This window comes from Sabethes cyaneus, chromosome 1 (genome assembly GCF_943734655.1).
Source record: "Sabethes cyaneus chromosome 1, idSabCyanKW18_F2, whole genome shotgun sequence".
Lineage (NCBI taxonomy): Eukaryota > Metazoa > Arthropoda > Insecta > Diptera > Culicidae > Sabethes > Sabethes cyaneus.
Window position 1 is genome coordinate 53,854,086 of NC_071353.1, and position 24,982 is coordinate 53,879,067.

Consider the following 24,982-nt stretch of genomic DNA (forward strand, 5'->3'; position numbering starts at 1 on the left):
ACACATGTGACTGAATGTATCGTAGAATTCGCATAACGATAGCAGATCGATTGAATCGGGCGGAGATTATGTGTTGGGATTAGGATTATTCATTACTAATTCACAGGAAATTTAGAACCCTGTTGTATAGAAGTATGAAGCAGAGCAAAATCGATTGCCATAACATGTATAAATTTGTGTGCATCAATTACAGTTCTTCTCCCAAACTAAAACAAGTTGAGACAACTAGGTTGCTTGCCTTTTTCGAATTATTTAACAACTACTCAGAATTTTCTCAAAGTATCCAAACTCACTTGCAATCAATAACTGAATTTTTCACGGTGACAAACAACCTACCTACTATTGAATCCTTCTTAACAATATTTGCAATTGTGTTCAAAATCTCAGTTTAGAAAACTGAAGACTCCTTTCACAGTGAATACAGTCTAATATAACTTAGAAAAAAAGTCGACAGAACTGATAAAGTGCATTTAAATATTTAATATGCTTCAAACAATGCATTTTACTGTGTAAATTTGCAAAGAACACACAAATTGTGAGAGCGTATAGAAAATATTAAACTCTCAGTTGGTAAACCGGATGAAACCAAATAATTTTCTTTCAATTTCTTCAATGCTTTTTCCGACCATTTTTACCTCTTTGGGCCAATTTTTTTTAATATTTCAACATTGGCCACCGGTCCATGTGTTTTCTCTGCTTTGCTTTCGTCAAAGCCAAAACAGTTTCGAAAGGACGAATTTCTGGACAGTTTCGTGGGTTCATGTCTTCAATGTTGCCAGTCGAGCGAGAAGTCAACGTTGTGTACTCTCATGCGAGTGAGTATGAGAAGCATAGCATTCAACACGTTACGCCGCACACGCAAGCGTAAAACAAACAGTCATCGTTGCTGTGTGCAGACATTCTGCTACCTACACACTCGCGCACGCACTTGCTCACATCGTCTTCCTGCATGGCTTATTCCCGAGTCAAATAACTCCTGAGCAATCAGCTGCCCGTGAGGCTTAGAGGCGCACTGGGATACAGATTTTGCATTACTTTTTCTTTCCTCTTCTTCATCTTCACCCCCGATTTTACTCACGGGCGGGAATGCGAGTGTCCGCGAGTAATCGGCATCAGCAGCTCGGGCAGCAACGAAGAACGAGAGCGACGACCGTAGCTGTTAGCTAAACACACACTCGCATAACTTCGTCGTAGCGCATGAATAAGTACGAGCGAGAGTGCGAGAGTAGGGATGCTTACGCGTTACGCCGGCGCGTTCGTTAGGATGAGCACGCGTGTGTGAGAAAATTAGACCACACGAGTGTGGGCTTCGCAACACTGCATGTCTTTCTATACACATATAACACTAGTTGAGCCCGAGTCATACGGTCCGGAACGGAAAATATAAATGTCTACCAAGAAAACTACTGATTCATTCCATTTGCCAGTGTTTTTTCAATACTGTTTATGCTTTGTACTGGTTTATTTATTTATTTATTTATTTATTTATTTATTTTCTAATAGGGCTTTCAACCGGTGGTTGGTTCGACCCAATTTGTTGTGGTTCATTGAACTTTAATTAGTTTTATTTGAATCAAGACATGCGAAGATCTTACCATCACAATAATATAGCTCTAAGATGTTGTTCAACATAAAACAAATCATAGCCTAAAACAGAAACTTATAGCTGCAACGCTCACATAGAGTTTTATTAACCTAATAAAGACAAAACCTCTACCACTGACGAGCAGACACATAAAAGAAAATCCTTAAAAAAACACATCGCTCTGTTACACCAACACAAACACCCTCTGTTATACCCGTTGCGGAGTAACTTATATTTGTAGAGTTTTATACTGTGGGTTTGCAACATTTGAACGGTGTTATATTCAACACTCAAAACGACACTCAAGCGCCGGGATGCGACCATGTTGCGAAACATGTCATATTAAAAAAATAAGGTGCCTTTGCATGGACGATGGAGTTAATGTCAGTGTTTCGTCTGTTTGGTTGGTGAACGGCTATCTGCTTTACACATGCAGGTATAAAATGGATCCCGTAGTGTTTCTTAGCCACTTATACAGCAACTTCTATCCCTACCTCCTCGTGGTACCAGCCGGAATACGAGCAACCTTAGTAGATATCTGGTAGCTTAGTATTGAGTATTGACAAAAGGAATATCCTTGAAGGCCGTGAGCGCCTGCTTCCAGGTTAGGGGCGGCTCAGGACGGTAATCCCACTTATCGCTGAATCGTCGTTTCCGCACCAAGTACGGGGCTATAGCCCAAGTTTGCGAGCCGAAGTACAACAGCGACTGATTTGGAGCGGGCGGCTGACTTATGAAACGTTTTATCTCGTCAGCTATACCCAAGACGGCAGACCTGCCTGCGAGACTAGGCATCGCAGCCCTAGTAAGGTGGCATGCTTGAAAAATACATTACGAGCAATTCAAGAAATGAATCACAACGGAATAATTGGTATGGACCCAAGTGAACGACAACGGACATCCATTATTGGAAACTCGGCACTTGCAATGTCAGGAGGAGTTGCTGCAGAGTACTCTCGGAAAACTGATGAACGTATCGGTGAACAACCTGGAGAAAACCAGAAGGAGCAGTGGAGCGATGCGATCAGTACTACAAGCCGAGAAGTGTTGGGTAACCCTGCTTGAACCTGCACATCCGGGTATCCTGACAAGGGAGCTGCAGAAGATGAAGGTCGAGGTTGCAGCCATTCGGGAAGTGCGATGGCCGAAGACGAGAGACCGCGAACTCCGCGCGTTAGATCCTATTGCGGGCATGACATTCAAGTATCACATTAACTACTGTGGCGGCAATAAAGCAGAGTATGGAGTTGGATTCGTATTACATACAGGTGAAGGCCCATTATTGAACGACTATGTGTACCAACCGACGAACGACGTGAAACAGGAGTTATATGATCTTCTCGAAAGAACATACCATAAGGATAGTCATTGGGGATACAAATGCACAGATCGGACACAAAGAGTTCTTTCGACCCGTAATTGGTAGAGAAAGCTTCCATCCTACCACAAACGACAATGGCCTGAGGCTAATCAACTTAGCTGTAGTGCCTATTTTGCACTACGGAACATTTGGAAGCACACCTGCATATACCCTAATGAAGAGGCCTGCTCTCAGATCGACCACGTTCTGGTTGGCGGCCGACACTTTTCTAATATTACAGACGTGCGGTCCTTCCGGGAACCAAACGTCTACTCGGACCACTATCTCGTAGTAAGCAAGATTCACGACTGCTTGTCCAACCTATTCAAATCGAAACCAACGAGGAAGATCCGACATTCAGCGGTTATCAACGGAAGGAGTTGCTGCAGAGTACTCACGAAAAACTAAGGAACGGATCGGTGAACAACTTGGAGAAAACTTGAAGGAGCAGTGGAGCGATGCGATCAGTACTAAAAGCGGAGCAGTGTTGCGTACTATTGCTGCAGCCATTTCCAGTGAGTGGTTTGGCGCAGAGTGCGATTCGGTAACTGACGAGAAGAGTCGAACCAGAGCTCACATATTGGCTGCAACTGTGACACACCAAAGCAGAGAGAGATGCCCAGAACTGCCGAAAAGAGACTCCACCGTCGTAAACAACGCCAGCACTTGGATCGCGTTCTTGCGGATGCGGAGAATTGCTTCGTGAGGCACGATACGATGAGCTTCTTTAAAACGATCAACGGAATCAGGAACCGTACCGTGCCAACTCCTGTTATGTGCAACGACAAGGAAAGGAACCTGATTACCGACGAATCGGAGGTGGCCAGGCGTAGGAAACAACATTTCGATGAACTGTTGAAGATAGAGCTGTCAGCAGAAACAGGATAATGTTTGAGGATAATAGACAAGCTATGGATCCACCAGCTTAAAAAAGCAGACAAAGAACTGAAAAACAACAAAGTAACTAGAAAGGAAGGCATTAACGCCAAATTTATGAAAGTCGGAAGCGAACGGCTGAACTGGTGAGGAACTACCTGCGGACTGGGTGGAACGTTTCATATGTCCGATTTACAAAAAGGAATGCAGCAATTATCGAAGCATTACTCTCCTCAATTCTGCATAAAAAATTTTGTCTCGTTTTCTATTTCATAGACTGAGGCCGTTGCAGAAAATCTTTGTTGGCGATTACCGGTGCGATTTTCGAGAGGGACGCTTCACGACGCTTCAAATGACCTTGCAACAAATCCTCGATAAATTCTGGGAACTCGATTTGCAGACTCGCCATTTGTTTATAGACTTCAACGCGGCGTACGATTCAGTTAAACGAAGTCAGCTGTGACAGATTATGCTTGAACATGGTTTTCCAACAAAACTGATTAGGCTGATACGTGCTATTCTTGATGGTTCAAAATCAAGTGCCACGATAGCGCGTGAGACATTGGACTCGTTTGTAACGTTAGAATGTTTGAAGCAAGGTAACCGGCTATCTAATTTGCTGTTCAACATTGTATTTGAAGGTACTATTTAAAGGACAGGCGTGCAGAGGAGCGGTACCATCGTCACAAAATCGCATACGCTCCTAGGCTTTGCGGACGACATCGATATTATCGGTGTTACCCGTAGAGCTGTTGTAGAGGCGTACACGCACCTTAAAAAGGAAGCTGCGAGGGTAGGACTTGTCTCGCGCTCTATAAGATGATAATTCTCCCAGTGGTACTCTACGGCCTCAAAGCGTGGACCAACGAGGTGTTTTTGAGCGCAAAATCTTGCGATAAATTTTTAGCGGCATATTAGACGAAGGAGTGTGTCGCAGGAGCATGAATCATGGAATATACCAAGTATATGTACAAAGATGTGGATATTGTGAAGCGGCAGGGTACAATGAGGTGGCCACGTAGCAAGGATGCCGGATGAGAAATCAGTGAAAACAATATTTAGCAGAGAACCCGACAGAGGTCGACGACTTCGAGGCAAACCCTGTCCCCATTGGATGAACACTGTTGACATTGATGCTAGAGCAGCGGGTGTTAGGGGCGACTGGAGAGCGGCAGCTTAAGACGGAGAAACGCGGAGACGGCTCCTGAATTCGGCACGGATTCAATAAGCGGATTGTCGCCGCAAAAGTAAAGTAAGTTTCACCTTTTTAAATGTGATTTTAATTCATCTGCTAATAGCGAACTTATTTATTCAATTATTTTTTATTCATCCTCATTTTGTTCATGCCATTTTAATACACAGATGCGTAGTTGAACTTGTCTCAGCCCAAGGAAATACTCCAAAAGAAATAGCAGATGCCAGTTATTGAATACTACAGCAAGCACTTCACGTTTGTTGCGCTTAATTGTTGCTGAAGCGTTTCCAGTGCTTTTGATTGCAGTACTCGATCGAAGCAGCCATTATTTGTAGTTATTCTTGACTTTAGTTGCTCTCCCAAATTGCCAAACCGTTCCAACAATGGTTTCAATGCTCGTTCAGTACGATCCTTAAACTTGATAAAGATGTTAATATAAGAATCTCTCGTCCATATTTCGGATGTTCCAGATAGAAAATATTTACCATTTTTGCTGTACACTTCCCAAATTCCACCAAAAAAGAAATCGAAAATGCATCAGGACGTTGCTTACATTCATTGAATTCGCTTAAAAAATCGTTCGACTTCTGCAACATATTCATAATTTCGTTGTCATGTCCATTCACGAGTCTTGCAATCCGTCCGATACACGATTCTACTTTCTGGTGCAGTGCCTTTTGATACGGTTGTATGGCCCGCTGGGCGGCATTACTACATTTTTTCAATTTTTCGACGCAACCGTTCTCGCCGGTAAACTTTTCTCGAATCTTGCTTTCAAGACCAACGGAAAGCGCATCCATTTTCTCTCGCACCGATTGTATAGCTTCGGCTTTCTTCAACCGAAAGCTACTCAGCATTGACTGAACTAGTCCTGGAATGCTATCCAGTTGTTGAAATATTCTTTTGGGGTCCAAAATAGATTGTAATCCAGAAAGCACCGTTTGAAATACGTTCTTCTTATCGCCATGTTCCTGAGATTCACTGGATTGCGGCTTGTAGAACATACCTTGTAACAGCTCCAGGGGTAAATTGTAAATTAATCCAACATCAGACAACTGCAGACATGAACTACCGTTCAGCTGCTGCGGCTGTAGATCCCATTCTGCGCCATACTCTTCTGGAGGAACCTCCAAATCACCCCAAAGTTCACTGTCGTCGAAGTCATCTAGATCTTCGTCGGTGCTTTCATTCGCAGTGTCATCCGATGGAGTGGTGGCTGCTTCGTCTGCCTCAATTTGTTCGTCTGCTGCTAGCAACACGATATTGTCGTCTTCTGCATCCTATGACAAATAAAACAAAAATTAAACGAAACAAAACAATTCAAGCTGTGTTTTCTCAAATTAGGAATTCTATTGCTGATTGCAAGAAAATTTTTACATTCAAGAGTGCGCAATCGCTCATAAAACTGCTATTTTAGCTTAAACTCAACGAACATTTTATTTGAAGAGTGGTTTATTCAACCGTTATACAGTTAATGTTCAGGAAATAAGCGTTTGATAAACTATTATCCAACGAAAATGTTTGTTGGGAATGGTATCAGTGTCTTCGGCGCATTTATTGCTTGGGGCATAATGAAAAACTTCGCCGAACATACTGAAGCGAGGCAATCTAAAATAGCAGCATATTTCATGCAATCAGCAATATAAAGTGAACATGTTTTTCAATGGTTCAGGCACAGACAAACAGACATGACTCTTGGAAGAAAAATCAATAAAAATTATCGTTTCTCAAATTTAGCCTGAACACTAGCACCATCTATGATCAACATTCCCAAATATCAAATAGCAATATGGGTATCCCTCGAAGTAGCAAGTATTTTTTATGGGGAATTCCCCTTCTTTCGTCAAAAAGCACCACTTTGACCAAAACGGAGACATTCCCGGCTAAGCCCAAATTTGAAATGACGGTTTAATCGGTACGATGAATGGAAAACGAGTGTTATGTCTGTTTGTCTGTGCAATAGCTGTGGCCACGGGAATGACACTTCCAATACCAACCTATACAAAAAAAACGTAGCCAACATAGAGCGGGCCCAAGCTGACAGCTTCATAGATGGGCTCAAGCTGACAACCGAGTCGGATGTATAAATTGTTAAATTTTGTTAGTTTTAGTTCGATTTTAGTCAAGGTTTTAGCATCACATAGCCAATTTCAGGCAGACAATTAATGCGAAATACATGAAACTGTGAAAATGGTTAGATAAATTCGTTTTGTGAAATCGCTTTGCGTTTCCCGCCTTTTTCATGTGAGCAACGAATATGTGACGTCATATCAGCCCCCTGGCTGTGGCCCATTTGTGTAGGTTTGAGCCGGGAGCAAAGAGTGCACTGAGAAAACTTTTCATATAGTTTCTATGTGTCCCACACGTAGATTTTTGCATGTGCCCAGCAATTGAACTTTATGTGTCAAACATTTATCATTTATGCGTTCGCGAAATTTGCACATACTATTCATATGCTTATAATTTTTATGTATACTTCTGTGCGGATTGTATTTATATGAGTCACATGATAATCATAGATTTTCATATGGAAATTTACCATTAGTTATGTCCAGAATATTTTGAGTGTGAAGGAGAGGATCCGGGTGTTAGGAATTTAACATTGTTGATATTATTTCTACTGCAAACAGCTTTAGCGTGGGCCCCAGGTTTAGCGTGGGCCCCAGCCTATGTCAAAATTTTATAGTGCAAAATAAAGACTCCATCCTTACTCTTAATATCAAATCACAGTCAAACAGACATTACCAGGGCTCGGCATCGTCGAAACAAATAAATGAAACTGACTTTCTCTTACATTCGCTTCATGCTTGAAGTGACTGCTTCATTTGTTGAACAGAACGTTTCAAGCAAGCTTCAGTTGAAGTTGGTGGCTGTTTCAATTGACGACGGCAGAAAGTCAGGCACGATTTGTTGACATTGACTAGGTTAACTTTAATATGCGTTGCATTGTAGGAAAGGTTACTCAAATTCAATTACAGTCAAATTTCGTTAATTGCACTAAGGTTATCGCCGATTTTGAGAAAAACTTTCCTTAATCGGGCTGATCTAATAAAGTCAATCGATGACATCAACTAAACTGTTGCCTATCACAGCACAGCCCAATTATTGGAAGTTTTTGAGAAAATCGGTGATAAGCTTAGCCCAATTAACGAAATTTGACTGTAATTTGCATTCACATTTGCAAGTTGCTGGCCTTCTTCTGAATATTTGATAGAAAAGTACAAATGAAAAGTTGAAATCAAGAGTCATGATGAACTGAAACCCGTTTCACTGACGCTGACTGAAGCCAATTTGAAACTGAAACGATGCTGCTTCTGTTGAAACCGAATCTTCACTGCTTCATTGTTGATTGACGCTATGCAATTGAAGGTGACGTTGTTGGGCCCTGGCTGTAACAGTTATTTAAAATTTATTGTTGGTTGCGAATGTCTCCATATTCGTCAAAGTCATGGGTGTGAAATTGTCAAAATTTTGCGGACTAAACATCAATGGATGGCGACAATTTTCAACTATCCAGCATATCGAAAATAACAGCTAATAATAGTTAAATTATAACTAAAACACTGTGTTTAACTGCTTTTTAACTAGTTTCAGTTGTTTTAAAATGAATCAACCTTTAAGTAGGTACCAGAACCAAAAGTACCAAAACCAATGAGTGGGACATGGACAATGTATGTAGTTTGACAGCCACACCACCCCTCTTGTCAAAGTGGCGCTTTTCAACGACAGAACGGAAATGCCCCTTAAAAATGTTTACTCCTGCTGTAAGTTAATACTTGGGAATGTCGATCATAAATGGTGCTAGTGTTCGGGCAAAATGTGCGTGACGATCATTTTTGTTGGTTTCCCTTCCAAGAGTTAAGTCTGCTTGTCTGTGATCAAATTTTATTCAATGGTTAGTGGTATTGCAAAGAAAACTTGAACAAAAAATAATGCTTAACGATCTCTAATATGAATGTGAGTGAAAATTTGTGCAAAATATCTGCCTTGTGCACTCTTTAGCAAATTCCTATTCTATCTTCACGCATAGAATAAACTTTCGAAGGTTGCAGCATCGTAACGTTGTTAACGTCATATTTGATTAGTCTTTTAGTGAGGTAATTGATTGTTTTTAATAAATTAAAAATATACTTAATTCTAGTGTAAGGCTGTATTCAACTTTTTTATGATAATAACATTGAAATATGTTCAAATAATATTTAACGCTACTGCAAACACTCTTGGCTTGCGGTGTTCAAACGCTGTTGCAGCAATTCCAAAGCTTTCGTGTGTAACGTTCGATCAAAACAGTCGTTACTGGTCGTTATTTTTAACTTGAGGCGGTCACCTAGGCTCACCATTCGTTTCAGAACAGGCTGCAAAGCTGTCTCAATTTGTCCTTTCAACTGGAACAGTATGAATTAATAAGTTATTCGAAATGATAATGTATAACCTCAAAATACCAACCATTTCTGCAGTGCAGCTGCCAAATCCAAGCAAGGCTTGCAAATTAAGCGCACCACCAGTATTCGAGCGTGCGCATGATTTGACCTCTCGCATGAACTCACTGGACTTCTCGGTTAGGTTATTAATTATACTTTCATGTGCATCCGTAATTTTTTGAATCATCGCAACGCACGATCCCATGCGCTTCTGTAATGCCGCTTGGTACGGTTGATATACCCGGTGGATGGTCTTCATGCATTTTTTGACCTTATCACCACACGCTTTTACACTGGATAGGCTCTGTTCAACCTTTTGCTCTACACTCTCTGCTACGGAGTCCAATTTTTCCCTCACGGACTGAATGCCCGTCGCCTTCTGCTGATTGAACCTAGCCAATATTGACTGAATTTGACCGGGAATGGTGTCCAACAAATCGAGGATCTGCTGTGGTTTGAATAATGATTGCATTTTAAGCAGGACGGAACCCAAAAGGTTTTCTTTTCCGTGTTTACTACTCCGTTCGTTGACGATCTGTGTCGATCTGTAGAACATGCCCTGTAATAATCTTTGTGGCAGTTCGAGACTGGGACGAAATGTATCGATTTTCAGACAGCCGCTAGGGTCGATCTTGTGCGGTTCGAGATCAAATTCTTCTCCGAATTCCTCTGAGGGTTTCTCCACATCAGACCAAAGGTCGGAATCCACTTCCTTAAAATCCTCAGGCATGTACGCCGGCGGAGGTGTCTTAGCTAGTTCATGTGCATCATTATTTCTAACACTCGAAGGCTTTCTGGTTGTCGCTGGTGCTACCGAGGATTGCGTTACTTTTGATTTGACTGACGTTGTCTCGTAATCTTTCTCATACGAAGGTGTTTTCTCGTCAGGCTGATTTCCTTTACTTTCTTCCTCTTTATTTCCACCACTGGTTTTAGGTGTTATTGTATTGGCTTTGGGACTATCCGCTGGTGTTGTAGCGGCACTGCTCGGCTCGTAGTCTTGATCATTGCCAGAATCTTTCACTATGGACGGACTATTATCCTCTTCCGGTCCGGAAGGATCTAACGGTTTAGGCCTTTCTTTCTGTTTTTTATTTGAATCTTCAGCGCGAGGGTCTTCGTTTTTGCCTTCTGGAGAATCTAGCGTAGTTTTCTTGTCCTCGAGCCTATTTTCAGCTGGTGCTGTACTATCGTCTCCATTAATTGTTGGTGTAGCATCCTCATTCGGTTTATCAGTCTTCTCTGACTGTGCCGAAGATGACGATAAATGTGATTTGACTGATGTCATCTCGTAATTTTCTTCATATGAAGGTGTTTTCCCCTGAGGCTTATTTGCTTTACTTTCCTCTTCATTTCCATCACTGGCTTCAGGCTCATTTTCTTTATCACTATCAGGTTCTTTCACTGTGGAGGCACTTTTGTCGGCTTGTGATTCGGGAGGAGCCAATGGTTTAGGTTTTTCTTTCTGTTTTTCAGTTGAATCTCCAGCCGGGAGTTCTTCGTTTCCATCTACTGAAGAATCTTGTGTAGTTTTTTTGTCCTCGAGGCTATTTTCAGTTGATGCAGTACTATTGTCTTCTTCGATTGTTGGTGTAGCATCCTCATTCGGCTTATCGGTCTTCTCTGGTCGTACCGAGGATGACGTTATCTCGTAATTTTTTTCATATGCAGGTGTTTTCTTCTCGGGCTGATTTGCTTTACTTTTCTCTTCATTTTCCCTACTAGCTTCAGGTTCTTCGTCTTGATCGGTACCAGCATCTTTCACTGTAGAGGTACTATTGTCAGCTCGGTCAGACTCAGAAGGAGCTAACGGTTTAGGATTTTCGTTCTGTTTTTCATTTAAATCTTCAGCCGAGGGTTCTTCGTGTCCATCTTCTGAAGAATCTCGCAGAGTTTTCTTGTCCTCGACCCCATTTTCAGCTGGTGCTGTACTATTATTTTCTTCAATCGCTGGAGTAACATCCTCATTCGGCTTATCGTTCTTTTCTGGTCGTACCGAGGTTGACATTGATTCTGATTTGACTGACGGCGTCTTGTAATTTTCTTCATATGGAGGTATTTTCTCGTCAGGTTGATTTGCTTTACTTTCGTCCTCTGGTGGAATAATGCCACCACTGACTTCAGGCTTAGTCTCCAGTGTTGTAGCTGCACTGCTAGTTTCATCCTCTTGACCACCACTAGAATCTTTTACTGTAGTAGCATTATTGTCACTTTGTGGTGCGGAAGGAACTAATGGCTCAGACGGTTTTTCATGTTTTTCATTTAAATCTTCTTTCCTACCTTCTGCAGAATCTTGCTTTGCTTTTTTGTCCTCAAGCTGATTTTCAACTGACGCTGTATTATCGCTTCCCTCAATTTTCGGTGTAGGTTCCTGATCCAGGCGTTCGTTTTTATTCAAAACGGTGGTAATTTCATCCTTGCCTTCCGACTGTTCACTCCGGGGGCTTCCTTCTTTTCCTGTAGAAGCTACCGCATCACTCCCCCCATCTTCGACTGTGGTGGTTGGCACAGGTTGACTCGAGTTTATTGCAGTAAACTAGAAGAATCACTGATTACGTTTCATGAACTTAATTACCCCACCACACAAACAGCAAATATTTGCTTAGCAAACAATTAAGCTAAGGTAACTGATATGATATGTATTTTTAAAACACATCATTTGCTCAACAGCTTCTGCTAATACTGAGTAAGAATGGAAACTAAATTCATATCCAATTTGGCTAGGGATTATGTACTGACAGGTTGTACGAAAATAATCCAATTCATGGATAAAATTTCATTTCGAAATTAAAACGATGTGTGATTACCGAATTCAACATTAAAATCCCTTATCACCATTATGTCAACTATCTGTTGAATAAAATGAATTATCATAATCGACTGTGATATTGGGGAGATTATTTTCAATAGCTCTTTATTGAACATTCGGGCTACCACGTCGACGATGCGTTACCGTGATTCGGTTTGACAGCTCCCACGGTATCACTCAGAAACGACACCCCAACCATTCAGGAAAACTGCTCAATTTACATGGTAACGCAAGCTGGTGATAACACACTCCCCATTCAATTGTTTTGTCATGTTGCCAGCCAATTCTTGGCATCGAAATCAGTGGGAAGTTTACTTTCTTGGATGGAACATGGTTTGTACTTAAATATTTAAACCTATGATTAGGTAAAATTTATGTTCTTTGTGATTTACACCAAACACCAGGAAGCTTGAGTTTAGTACTATTATTTGCTACTATCGCCGCAGAGAAAACGTTCACCCTTAAAATATCCATCTTTTCTTTGGAATCTATGATATCTGAATTTGCGGGTTTGCGTGATGGTAAGTGTCCTACGGGCACATTATGCAAAATTCCTGTAATTTACTTACCTCCAGTACCAGTTTGCCCAAGCCAGGAAAATTTATCTCGAATCCATCTGTGGTTGGCAACTGATGGAGATAGAGCCCGACACAGATTATTCCCACCACCAGCAGGATTTTTCCCATTTTTTTTTTTTGTAAAATTTGTGCTACCTGTTTCGGAAATATTCACCTGCTATTTTGGTTAGTTAGAGGTTTTTTCGTCGCTCGCGTTGAAATTTTAACACATACACACATCAGCAGGATGAAAGCCTATTAAAGTCTAGCGTCTCCTTTTCGTGGGATCTGAACTGGCATAATAAGCAAAATAACGGAACCAGCAGCGCAGCAGTACACTTCCGGGCACTGGAAGATATCCTCGATTAGATGCGATTGTTCACAGACCAAGATGACACCGCTGTTTGGTAGTGCGTGCCAGGATGGGAATATGATATCAGGTTTATATATATACACTTCTGACGCCCGGTTGCGAACGATGGGACTGCTGTTTCCAACGAGTCACTCTTCAACTAACATAGTGAGAATCTAGTGGAAAGCGTGATGCTATTTGTAGATTTTGCAATGATTTCACAACGCAGCAGCACTTGAACTAACGTAGCCATAGGTTACATCAGAGAGTAATCCTGCTGTTTAAATATCAGATATAGCTTATGAATATTAATATCGATTTGATATTACTGCAACATTAGAGCCGATATATTGCGTTCAGTGGCAAACACTGAAACGGATCGGAATAAATTTTAATGCTTGCGTTCTATCAACGAATACAAGATTTGGTATTAATGTATTATTGTTCCTTTTAATAGCTTTTCTACTTTGAGTACAGAGAAATCTTAGTACTTATTGTTCAAACATAATCTAGCCATCAAATGGAGTTACTGTTTATTTTTTGACCTGTTTTAGTATTTACCTTGAAATGAACAAATTCGTGTGAAACCGTGTGAATAAGAGAGTATTCTTTCCCTCCAATATTGCAGATTTCACCACGCTAATTCAACTGCACAAATACCGCTGATGATAAAACAGAATAGTATTGGTTCGACACTACTTCCTTGGGGAACACCAGGTGCTTAGCACAGACAAACAGACATAACACTCGTTTTCCATTCATCGTACCGATTAAACTGTCATTTAAAATTTGGGTTTAGTTGGGAATGTCTCCGTTTTGGTCAAAGTGGCGCTTTTTGACGAAAGAAGTGGAATTCCCCATCAAAAATACTTGCTACTTCGACGGATACCCATGTTGCTATTTGATATTTGGGAATGTCGATCATAGATGGTGCTAGTGTTCAGGCTAAATGTGAGGTACGATCATTTTGGTTGATTTTTCTTATAAGAGTTATGTCTGTTTGTCTGTGTGCTTAGCTTTACAAAAAGATGATGTTGAAAGCGCTAAACAATATTTATTTATAAATAGTTGGCGTTTGCACATCACTTTTAATTCATGAACAATCAATCAGTCAGCTAAAAAACTAAAAAAAAATCTAAAATGTCTTACTAGTAAGGCACAAATCTTCTGATTATGAGGAACGTGCTGCTCGAGCCACAAATGCTGATACTACTCGAACAAAATGGTGCTGATAGACAGTAAATTATATAATAGAAGCAAGCTTAATAAGATGGATTTGATTAACATGTTTGCATCTGTAAGGCTACGGCTTATTACATACTGTCGTTTTTGATACCATCGCAGAAAATCATTTTTAAAATTTGACGTATAAAATGTTCTGTCAAGTTTTTTCATTGACATTTTCATTATTACCAGTTAATCATTATGACCATAATGCTGGTTCGGACAGAAAAAGGTAATGAAATTAACCGTCAAAATAAATTTCAAAATTGTAAATTGGTCTTGTTTACGTCCCTATAAAAACAGCTCCGAAAATTTTCGAAGATTTCGCTCCACCTGGTCAAACCATCTTGCTCGCTGCGCCCCTAGTCGTCTTGTTTCTACCTGATATGAGACAAACACCATTTTTGCAGGTTAGTTGTCCGGCATTCTTGTACCATGCCCTGCCCACCCTACTAGCACTGTTGTTATAAACTAGTTGTGGTAACCGATTAATGACTGATTTCAGTCATAAATAGGTTGCAGCAACCAGAAGTGACAAAAGTGTGCTACTTGGGCATTGTATCCGTCCAGCTTTTGCAGCCACCTTTTGGATACTTGGTACGCCATAGAGCTGTGCAAGTTCATGGTTCATCCTCCGCCTCCATATTCGGTTTTCCTGTATGCCACCGAAGATCGTATTTAGCACTCGTCTTTCGAAAACTCCGAACGCTCGAAGGTACTCCTCGAGCATTGTCCATGTTTCATGCCCATAACGAATAACCGGTCTAATGAACGTCTTGTTTAGGGTACACTTTGTACGGGGGCAGCACGACTTCCGCTGATAATACGCCTTCGAATCTCACGACTGCCGCCGCCGTTACCAGTTAGCCAAGGTAGACAAATTCATCAACTATCATTATTCTAGAGGCCAAGGGGCATCTGTCGGCCTTGGTTCCGCTGGCAAGCATGTACTTTGTTTTAGACGTATTTACCTTCAACCCAATCTTACTGCAATCTGCGTCTTGCTTTAGTCCGGTGTACTCTTCAGCCACCGCCACAGATGTTCTGCCGAAAATATCCATGTCATCGGTAAAGCAGACGAATTTACTATATTTGTTGAGGGTCCTGCGTGTTGATATCCGATCGATTCATAACACCTTGTAGCGCAATGTTGAGCAGCAGGTATGAGAGACCATCACCTGAACGAAGTCCTCTATACTCGATTGATTGTAGGCTTGATAGCAAAGCCATGGGTTTATACGGTCTTTAGACATTACCCTTCTTTATCGACAGACTTCGCAGCCGGCTGTTAGAGTACAGGAAAATTACGGGGCCAGTGCAACGATCCTATTGACTCTAACTAGCAAGCACCGCCTAGCCGAGATACGAACATATGACGACTAGGGTTGATAAGTTCCTACAAATTTGTTCGCAATTGGTGATAGTCGGCGAAAAATAATTCCAGATTCCAACAATTAGCCGGAGCATTCAAACGGCCAGCTTTTCTGCTCCCATTTTATTCATTTTTGCTCCGATGCCATCTTTCCCAGCTGATATATTGTTCTTTAGCTGCATGATGGCCTCCTTAACTTTGCCTATCGTTGGGGCTGGCAACTCTTCCCCGTTTGTTGCACCGTCGAAATCGTTTTTCTCGCAGCCTTCGTTCTCCGCCAGGGCACCATTTAGGTATTCATCGAAGTGCTGCTTCCACCTTTCGGTCACCTCTCGATTGTCCGTCAAAATACTGCCATTCTTATCTCGACACATTTCAGCTCGCGGCACAAAACCTTTGCAGGATCCGTTCAGTTTCTAGTAGAACCTTCGCGTTTCCTGAGAACGATGCTGCTGTTCCAACTTTGCATATTCCTGCTCTTCCAGGTAGCACTTTTTCTTCCAGAAGATTTGGTTTCGCTGCATCTTCTTCTGTTTGTGTGTTTCCACGTTATGACGTGTGACGTCCTGCATTCATCCTCAAACCAATCGTTCTGCTGATTCCGGGCAACATGCCCGATGAAGCTCGCAACTACACTACTGATGGCTGTTTTAATGGTGTTCCAACAGTCCTCGAGAGGGGCTTCATCATCCAGCACGTCCTCTTCCGGCAACGCAACTTTGCGTGAATGAGCGTAGTTTGCGGCGACGTCTAACCGATGCTGGCGTTGTTCATTGTTGTTTGCAACGGAGAGTTTCGGACGCCTCTTGACGATCACTACACAGTGATCCGATTCAACGTTAACGCATCGATAGGATGTGACGTCGATAATGGAAGTGCCCACCGTCGATCAAAACGTGGTCGATCTGTGATTCTGTCTGATTTGATGATCTCCAGGTATACTTGTGTAGGAGTCTGTGCTGGAAGAAGGTACTACGTACGGCCATGTTCTTGGAGGCGGTAAAGTCGATAAGTCTCAACCCATTTCGTTGGTCAGCCTTATCAGCACTAACCCCCTATTTCATCGGAGAACCAACGAAGCTCGTAAGAGCGCTTCTTTTCTGTCAGCATACGACCTTGGCTTTCACCGGGCTTTTTTTCCTTTGCTCTAGAGCCATATCACAACTGTGTCCATTGATAAGGACTATTGTTGTATAACCCATATTTGATTTGGTGCTAGTCAAATATCCTCCCAAGTAGCACACTTTAAGTCCATTTAGTTGAAGCAACCAGATTACGACTGAAATTAGTCATATTCGGGTTACCACAACAACTTTGTAACAACCGTGCTAGGAAGGCTGTCATAATTAAGGTGTGATGGACAATGGTTGACATAGCACACGATCCCAGTTAGGCTCGACTCGTTTTATCTAGTCACAAAAACATGGCTTCCTGTCATAGGTTTGAATTACAACAAGACTGGCGAATAGAAATTCCATAAAACTGACAACCCGTATTTTCTTTGTTAATTTTTACATATGAAATCAACAGGTCTTGTAGCCTAAACGATAGACTGAACCTAAAATTTACGTGCTAAAAAATAAAATTTATGGCTAAAAAGCGATTTTCAGCACATTTCGGCTGATGGTTAAAATGGCGTTGTAGACCGGTAATTGTGCTAAAGCTACTACCCAGTAAACCATTTGGTTTGTATATCTCGATTGCAACTGAGAAATACGACATCATATCTGAACGAAAAAGTTATATTTCACGTCAGATAAGAGCATATATGTACCAAAGTGGAGGCGACATACGTGCGAAAATTTTGACGATTATTTTTAATTCTATCTTGCATTTTATACAGCGGTTTTTATAACACGCAACTTAATACTCGTGAATATATGATTAGTATATAACTAAATATTGCAAACATCTATAATGCTTTATAATTTACAGTCATGAGTTGTATATGAGGACACGTACGACTGAAAAACAATTTATTATTCACTTTGTTTTGACATACTCTAATTACAATCCAATGTAAAATTGACATGAAAACGATTTAATGTGAACTTTCTATTACGATCTTGTGTTATCTGGGTGTAGTTAAGCCGTCGATGCATATCACAAAAAATATGCGAGGGGCCTAGGTCGATGAGCCTACAGCGTTGTTCGTAGCCTGGCAGTTGGAAGAGTTTTTTTATGGAAGAGGATTTGACTACTTTGTCCATTAATTTGAACTTTTGTAGTATATAAAAGAGGAAGAGGTTAATCCACAGAAGTCTCCTAAGAGCGAAATGAATGCGCTGCACTGACTCGATTCGGCTAACTCCAGTTTGTAGTAGGGATTCCAAACTGGATCGCAATATTCTAGATTTGAGCGGGGTGGAATGCACAATAAAGAGCTTTCAAGCAGTATCAAGTTTTAAATTTTCATTATTTTCGTTTTGCCTCCGCATTTTTATCCCGGCTGTCGCATTATTATCCCGGCTGTTTTCGTTTTGCCTCCGTATTTTTGGCTCCCGCCAACCGGACGAACCAACAAGATTTGCACAGAGTCTTTGAGATTCTTCGCACGGGAATCGTTTGCAGGAATTCTGCAGAAGATTCGTACAGAATATCTTGCTTATAGCAACAGGATTCTTATATGGGAATCCAACAGTTGAAACCTCGAGATACCTATAACTCGGTCAAGGAATCACCTTCATTATAAAACAGGAATCCTCGGGATTCTAAAAGCAGGAATCCTCGAAATTTTAAAGCAGGAATTCTGAGTGTGTTACTAAGGGCAGATTGTGTATACAGCGACAGCCTGAATTCGTTAATTGGGCCACGACTGCACTCCAGCTGATTCGCTAATTGGGTCGACTGACAGTTGTTAGAAATTTCTAAACGCGAAAATTCCATACAATTTTGACATTCAAGTTGTCACATAGCCCAATTAGCGAACACCCAATTAACGAACCGCTCAATTAACGAACCACCAGTTAACGAAACTTTGCTGTATATACTAAATCGATTGTAAGTAGAGTAGGTATTCGTACCATTCATGAATGATTATTCTATTTGTGAAGTAAACTAGGGATTTGTTAACGTATGCAAAAGACACACATAACTTCACATAGACTTTCACAAGCACTCTAGTTCTATAGGCTAGAGATCGACTTGTGCTGACAAATTGCAAAATAAGTTTTTACGAGATATAATTCGGGGTCCGTATGATATCCCAGTAAGAATTTGTAGCATAACGTCGGACAGACGCAAGCAAAAGGTTCGCAACAGTGGGCAAACACAAATAAATTTGCTATGCTTATGAAGCTATTTCAATTCTGTTTGCAACATGCAACCATTCATGTTTACTTAGTATCAATTATACGTTTGTTATACCAAACTATTTGCAATTTAAGTGGAATTCAAATTAAAATTCACTTCAGTCATTAGTATATTATACTACACCAAAATGCCTCAAGCAGATAACAAATATAAATTACTCTAAGCCTTGTTTCATACAAACAAGGAAATGGAATTAACATTCATTAGCTCAGGTTGATTTGCCAATCATCGCTTACAAATTGCATAGGGTAATTGATCTTGAATGGACCTATTTAGCGCTTTTTAACACCACCACTCGCACTCCTGCTCAATTTACTCGTCATTTATAAATAATATGTGATGATGTTACTATTTGTTGGAAAGTACCACCTTTTTTCTACATTATCAGTACGTTAAAAATGTATAATTGATGAAACTTTTATTAAATATATCGTTTTTTGCCAAAGCCTTTTTTTGATCTTGAATGGACCCAACATGATCTTGAATTGGACCTATTTTTGATTTTGAAATGGACCTGAATTAGGATTGTCATAGTTTCTTCCATGTAAATGAACAAAATAATAACAAAGAATTTTTTTTAATAGTACAACTATACTACTGTTATTTATTAATAGGACACAAGGTTGAACAGCTTTTACCTTTCTTATACTCTGTTAGAAAGGTATGAAAGTCGGTTGAAAAATTTGAAATCGGTCACAGTCACCGAGGGTCTTGTTTTTATGTCAGCCCAATAATTGAACAATGTTTCAGTGACTTGATATGCGTTGTGTATGTATCTGTGTGTGACATTTGTATATTGGGAATTTATTATTACCTGTTGTTCAGATATGGTTGAAACGATTTCCACGTCATAAAAAAATTATGTCGCCTATTAGTTTCAAAAATTTAAACCATTCATTAAAAATATGTAATATAACTTGTATTAAACGTAGTTTATCAAGTACAGTGGGGTTCGAATTTTTATTTAGTGACTACATATTTCGAAAGGTCAGACTTTTACTGACGTAGGACTACGTCTTACTGCAAAGCATCTAAAGGTTTGCGACAGCCTCTGTCGAACATTTTGAATGTAAAACCGTCGCAATCGTGAAAAATTCGTTAATTAGTGGTAATTATTCAATTTTTGACACATTTATATGCAATTTTTTCAGTTAAAAAATGGTCTAGATTTTGCCACGGTTTCGATTTTGACAACATAGGCGACACGCATTTGTTGTCAAATTCGAAATCATACTGTAAATGGTGCTTGAAAAAATTAGACTTGGTAATTCTACTAGGTTTAAAGGTAAGCTTAGATACTAGGTTTTAATTTTAAATGATAGTCGATGAAGAACTGTACCAGATAGAAAATAGGAAGTTTCAAAAATGAATATTTTAGATCTCAGAGTCACTCAATTCCGGTGGACAAGGAGGTATTAATTTTGTCACAAGTCAGAGGGGAGAGGTGCTTAAAGAAAACTTTACATCCCCCAAGAAAAAAATCAGAGGGGTTGTGTATAAGATACGACCACGGATGATGTAGTACAATGTTAGTACGGTTGCATGATTTTGAATATTTTACTAAACTGATTTTTAATCTATCTGTCAATCGACCAAAAGGTGATGTGAAGTCAACCTGCTTACTTATCGGCGGAATATAAGGCCTTTGCAAAATATTTTTTAAGTTTTTGTCACCCCCCCCCCCCCCCCCCCCCTTTGGAAATTGACTTGAAAAATCGTGTGGCTAAAAAAAATTTGGAGGATATGAGTATAAAATCAATTGTCCGTGGGCTCTACAGCCTGAAAAACTCGAAAAATGAGTGTACTTAACACTTCTAGCACGAAACAGAAATGGAAATTCGAATTCGGAGTTCCCGAAAATCGTCCAAAAAAAATTCTCTCGGTTTTGCCTTTTTTCGTACATTTTTGCATGGAAAATAATAACGTATATACGTATATATTAAAAGCAAGAACAGATTTGGTTTTCACGCTTAAACTTTAAATAAAAATGCTTCAACCCATGTTTTTTGCTCGATTAAAAAATTCACTTTGCCCCCCCCCCCCTTTAGTGGCCCAACACCGGAAGGACAAAAACTTTATAAAATATTTGTAATGGCCTAATTTTACTTTATTCTGAGCCTCATAATTATTTTAACTAAACTAGAAAATTATCAAATACAATATTATTTTTTTAGGCATATCCAGTTCGAAAATGGTCCAGATATTGATCCAAATTTTATATTTTTTGCACCATATTATTATCCAGGCCTTTACCTAATTTCTAAATCCTCCATTGACACACAGATGATTTTATTGCCAAACCGGGTAATTTTGTAGGGCGGTTGGGCATCACAAAGTTTCACGAGGGTGAGGAAGTTGGCGTTCTTAACCATCAGAAGTGGCTGCTTCTTTTTACTCAGACGAGTCTGATTTTGTGACTACAGGATCCGGTTGAATTTTATTGTCCTTAGGGTTTTCGGTCAGCGCGCTAAAGGTGTTTTGAAGCTTTGGTATATGCTTGATTAACGTGTTTAAACTATTTCTCATCTGAGTTTTGTCAAAACTTAAACTTACAGCAAAACTTTTTGCTGTATTTATATGGAAAATACAGGGCGTTATTTGTCCATGAAAAAAATTTTGATTCCAACCATTTTTACGATGTTGCCCGTAGTTAACTATCTAGCAGGGATAACCACTTTAAATAGAGTTTGGAATATTAGCTTCGAATTCTCAATTCGAAGTTCCAATATTAGAGTTTCCTATACAATAAAGCTATATATAAATCTTCAGAATTGTATTCTCAAATAACTTGTTTCATTCTTCTGTGCATTACTTTTAATGATACAAGAATTGTCCCGTTTAGCATAATTTGGGAATTTTTTTACATAGGGCGAATAAATTGGGAAAATTTTGCTCTACTTATATAGATTACTTATATAGATTATATAGATTACACTTTTGCTTCGTGCTAAAACAAATACGTAAAATCCAATTGAAAAATTTAAGTGTAACTGGTTTTGTGCTAAATGCAAATGAAGCAAAAATAGCTCTTTTTTAAGGGGTATAGTACCTTTTACACCATATTTTTTGCCTAATTTCAAATAATTTTTTCTCGATAACGCGAAAGGCAAATTGAATCGGGTTTTTTGCATTCGAAACATTGCATTTTATACTAATATTTGCAATTTTGTTTTCATAAGGGAACCTCTTCCCCTTGCCCCTACGGCTCCTTGAAGATAGTCGTTCAAAAAACCATGAATTGTGGTACCATGGATTGGCGCTGGGGGGGCTTATCCGAATTGAAAAATTCCAAAACGAGATGAAAGAACATTAAATTATCTCGTGTTTGATCCATCCTTTTTTAGAATTCGAACACACAACAAAATGGCGGACATTGAAACATAAAAGTATGGTTTTTAGCGAAAAAATTGACTTTAAACATTTCTAAAAAATTCAAAAATTTTTCAAGATCAAGAAAAGATGGGTCAAACACTAGATAATTTTGTTGGCTTTCAATCAAAAAAAGAATCATAAGAATTGCTTGAGCCGTTCTTGAGATATTTATGGTACCGACTTTCAAAACCTGGTTTCGATAAAAACAACGCTGAAGTTTTTACTCGTTGTTTAATCGCTCCAGACATGCGCGGTACAAATAGCTGTAACTTTGTCAATATTTGGAATTCATGCAAACGACTTCAAACACATATGGTCAAAATGTTAATCTTTCGAAATAATCAATAAAAAAATTTAGGTTTTAAAAAATTGAAAAGGTACTATGCCCCCTTAACAGAAGGCAGTTAGTATCCCTCTTATCTTTTGATCCATCTTATCTTTTAATCAATGATGGTTAAAATTTTTGTACAATACTGATTTTGTACAAATTAAGTTTATATTATTTTAGGCATAAAATGACATATGTTAGCTAACTAATTAGGAAGACTTTTTAGTTTCAAAACTAGAGGCTACAATGTACAAACACTATGAAGCAACTACGAAAAAGGATGAGTGATAGTTAGTTTTATCAATATAATTAAGTTTTTATTTAGGCTATAAATCAAGCCTACTTTCAATATCCCGTGCTTATAGATTAATTATAAACGGAGATACTATAGTGACAACAAGCAGTTTTATGGAATATACAACGGCGTGTTCGTTGGTGGTAGGCAATGATAGCTACCGGCAGTGATGTCTCGGAGCGCAAAACTAGGTCCATTCTAAAATCAATACTAGGTCCATTCAAGATCAAAAAAGGGGGTTAACATTTTTAAGGAATTTGAAGATTTTACTAGTTTTACTGAATTTTTAAATACCTAAATTGAAATTACACATATTTTAGCATCATTTTAAGAGTATTGTTTTATTTCAAACCAGAAGGGTTCCGGGTAGTAACAGTTTGAAAATACTCTATGGTGACTGCCAAAACGCTGAAAAACAGCTACTTTTAAATAAGCGGCAATAAAGTGGTTTTGGCTATAATTTTAATTTAATTTTAATATATTTACGTTCAGAAATGATTAAAGATAAACATAAAAGCTAAATACAGTACAAAGACTTGATAATTATATCCTAAAATTCTTATTTAAAAATAGGTCCATTCAAGATCAGAATTCGACTAGGTCCATTTCAAAATCATTTACCCTAATAGAAATACTTATTTTGATTAGCCCAATTAAAGCAGGAACCGTAATGGCCCGATGGGCAATGTTGTAATAGGTCCTAGTTTTAGATTGCCAGATTTGATGGTTGCAGCTGATCAGTTTTACTGAAAAATCTTTAGGTTAATCCAAATAATTCTTCGAAATGTTGAATGAGTCTACTTCCTCGTTATATAAATTTGTAGTGTGTTATAAGTTATGATAATAATAACTTGGTATAATTCGTGCGGAACATATGCCGTATAAATTATTGGTAGGGTAATTTGCCAATTATTGCACACTTCGTGGTGTTTGCACCTTTTCTCGACGGTTTATTATGATAAATGTAATTTGACAACAAACTCGACTACAGAGCAATCCACGCCAAATCGTCAAAAAAAAGTTGAAATCTGAAATGAACCTCTTTGATTTGGATGAAACTTTACAAACGTGTTTGATAGGAGGACATATGCACCTTACACAGGTTTTGGCGCCATTTTGACTCAAGGCTCGTTTTTAAAAAGGGCGTATTTACTTTCATGTGTATTATGTTTGAAAGATTATATATCAAAAACTATCGATTTTACAAAAATTATGTCTAAGCAAATGTTGTAGAAAATTGATTTTTAAACATGAAAAAAATATGCACTGAAAAAAATATTTTACCCATTTTTCAAAAATTTGAAAATAAAACTTAAAATCAAGATATCAAAAATATACCATTTTTGAAAATCTTTAAATTTTTTTTGGAAAAAACAGAAGTAATTTGCAAGCTTTTAAAAGTTATCCTGAGGTGGAGCAACTTTCATGGACGGACTTCGTAGAACAACGACCTTCATGATATTTTTCCAACTTGGGATTTTTCAAGTAATATATGAAATTGTAATACAAATAACAATTCTTTATGTCATTTACAACAAAATTGGTCATAATAATTATTTTGTTGGGAAAAAATCATAAAAATCGTTGTTCTACGAAGTCCGTCCATGAAAGTTGCTTCATCTCAGGATAACGTATAAAAGGTTGTAAATTACAGTAGGATTTCGAATTTGGCAAAAAATGCGTATCGCCTATGTTGCCAAAATCGAGACCCTTTTTTGATATGAAAAAATTGACTGTAAATGCGTTAGAAATCGACTAAATGTTATTAATTAACGAATGCAACCATTTTATGTTTAAAAAGTCCACCAAGAGCTATCCATCCGCTGCAAATAGGATTTTGATAACCTGCGGTAAGGCGTAGTCCTACGGCAATAAATATATTATTGTTCGAAACCTTCTATAACCGCAATTTTTTTTCAGGAAC

General features: G+C 39.1%; 3 protein-coding genes across 7 annotated transcripts in view; 1 reads left to right on the forward strand and 2 right to left on the reverse strand.

The window, feature by feature from the left end:
- Positions 1-24,982, forward strand: part of LOC128744689 (uncharacterized) — a 172,890-nt gene that overhangs the window by 89,748 nt on the left and 58,160 nt on the right. The window lies entirely within an intron of this gene.
- On the reverse strand, positions 5,079-13,094 carry LOC128744771 (uncharacterized). Its single transcript, XM_053842004.1, has 3 exons — positions 12,979-13,094; positions 5,502-6,296; positions 5,079-5,433 (listed from the first exon to the last, which is right to left on the reverse strand). Exons 2-3 carry the CDS (start codon positions 6,018-6,020, stop codon positions 5,254-5,256), a joined length of 699 nt encoding a protein of 232 aa, XP_053697979.1. The 5' UTR covers positions 6,021-6,296; positions 12,979-13,094; the 3' UTR covers positions 5,079-5,253.
- Positions 9,118-13,153, reverse strand: LOC128744752 (treacle protein-like). Of its 2 annotated transcripts, none has more exons than XM_053841969.1 (4): positions 13,038-13,153; positions 12,816-12,981; positions 9,463-11,973; positions 9,118-9,401 (listed from the first exon to the last, which is right to left on the reverse strand). In XM_053841969.1, exons 2-4 carry the CDS (start codon positions 12,930-12,932, stop codon positions 9,222-9,224), a joined length of 2,808 nt encoding a protein of 935 aa, XP_053697944.1. In that variant the 5' UTR covers positions 12,933-12,981; positions 13,038-13,153; the 3' UTR covers positions 9,118-9,221. The 2 variants fall into 2 exon arrangements, with proteins under 2 accessions (XP_053697944.1, XP_053697953.1); XM_053841978.1 differs by having other exon boundaries at positions 12,816-12,978; positions 13,038-13,150.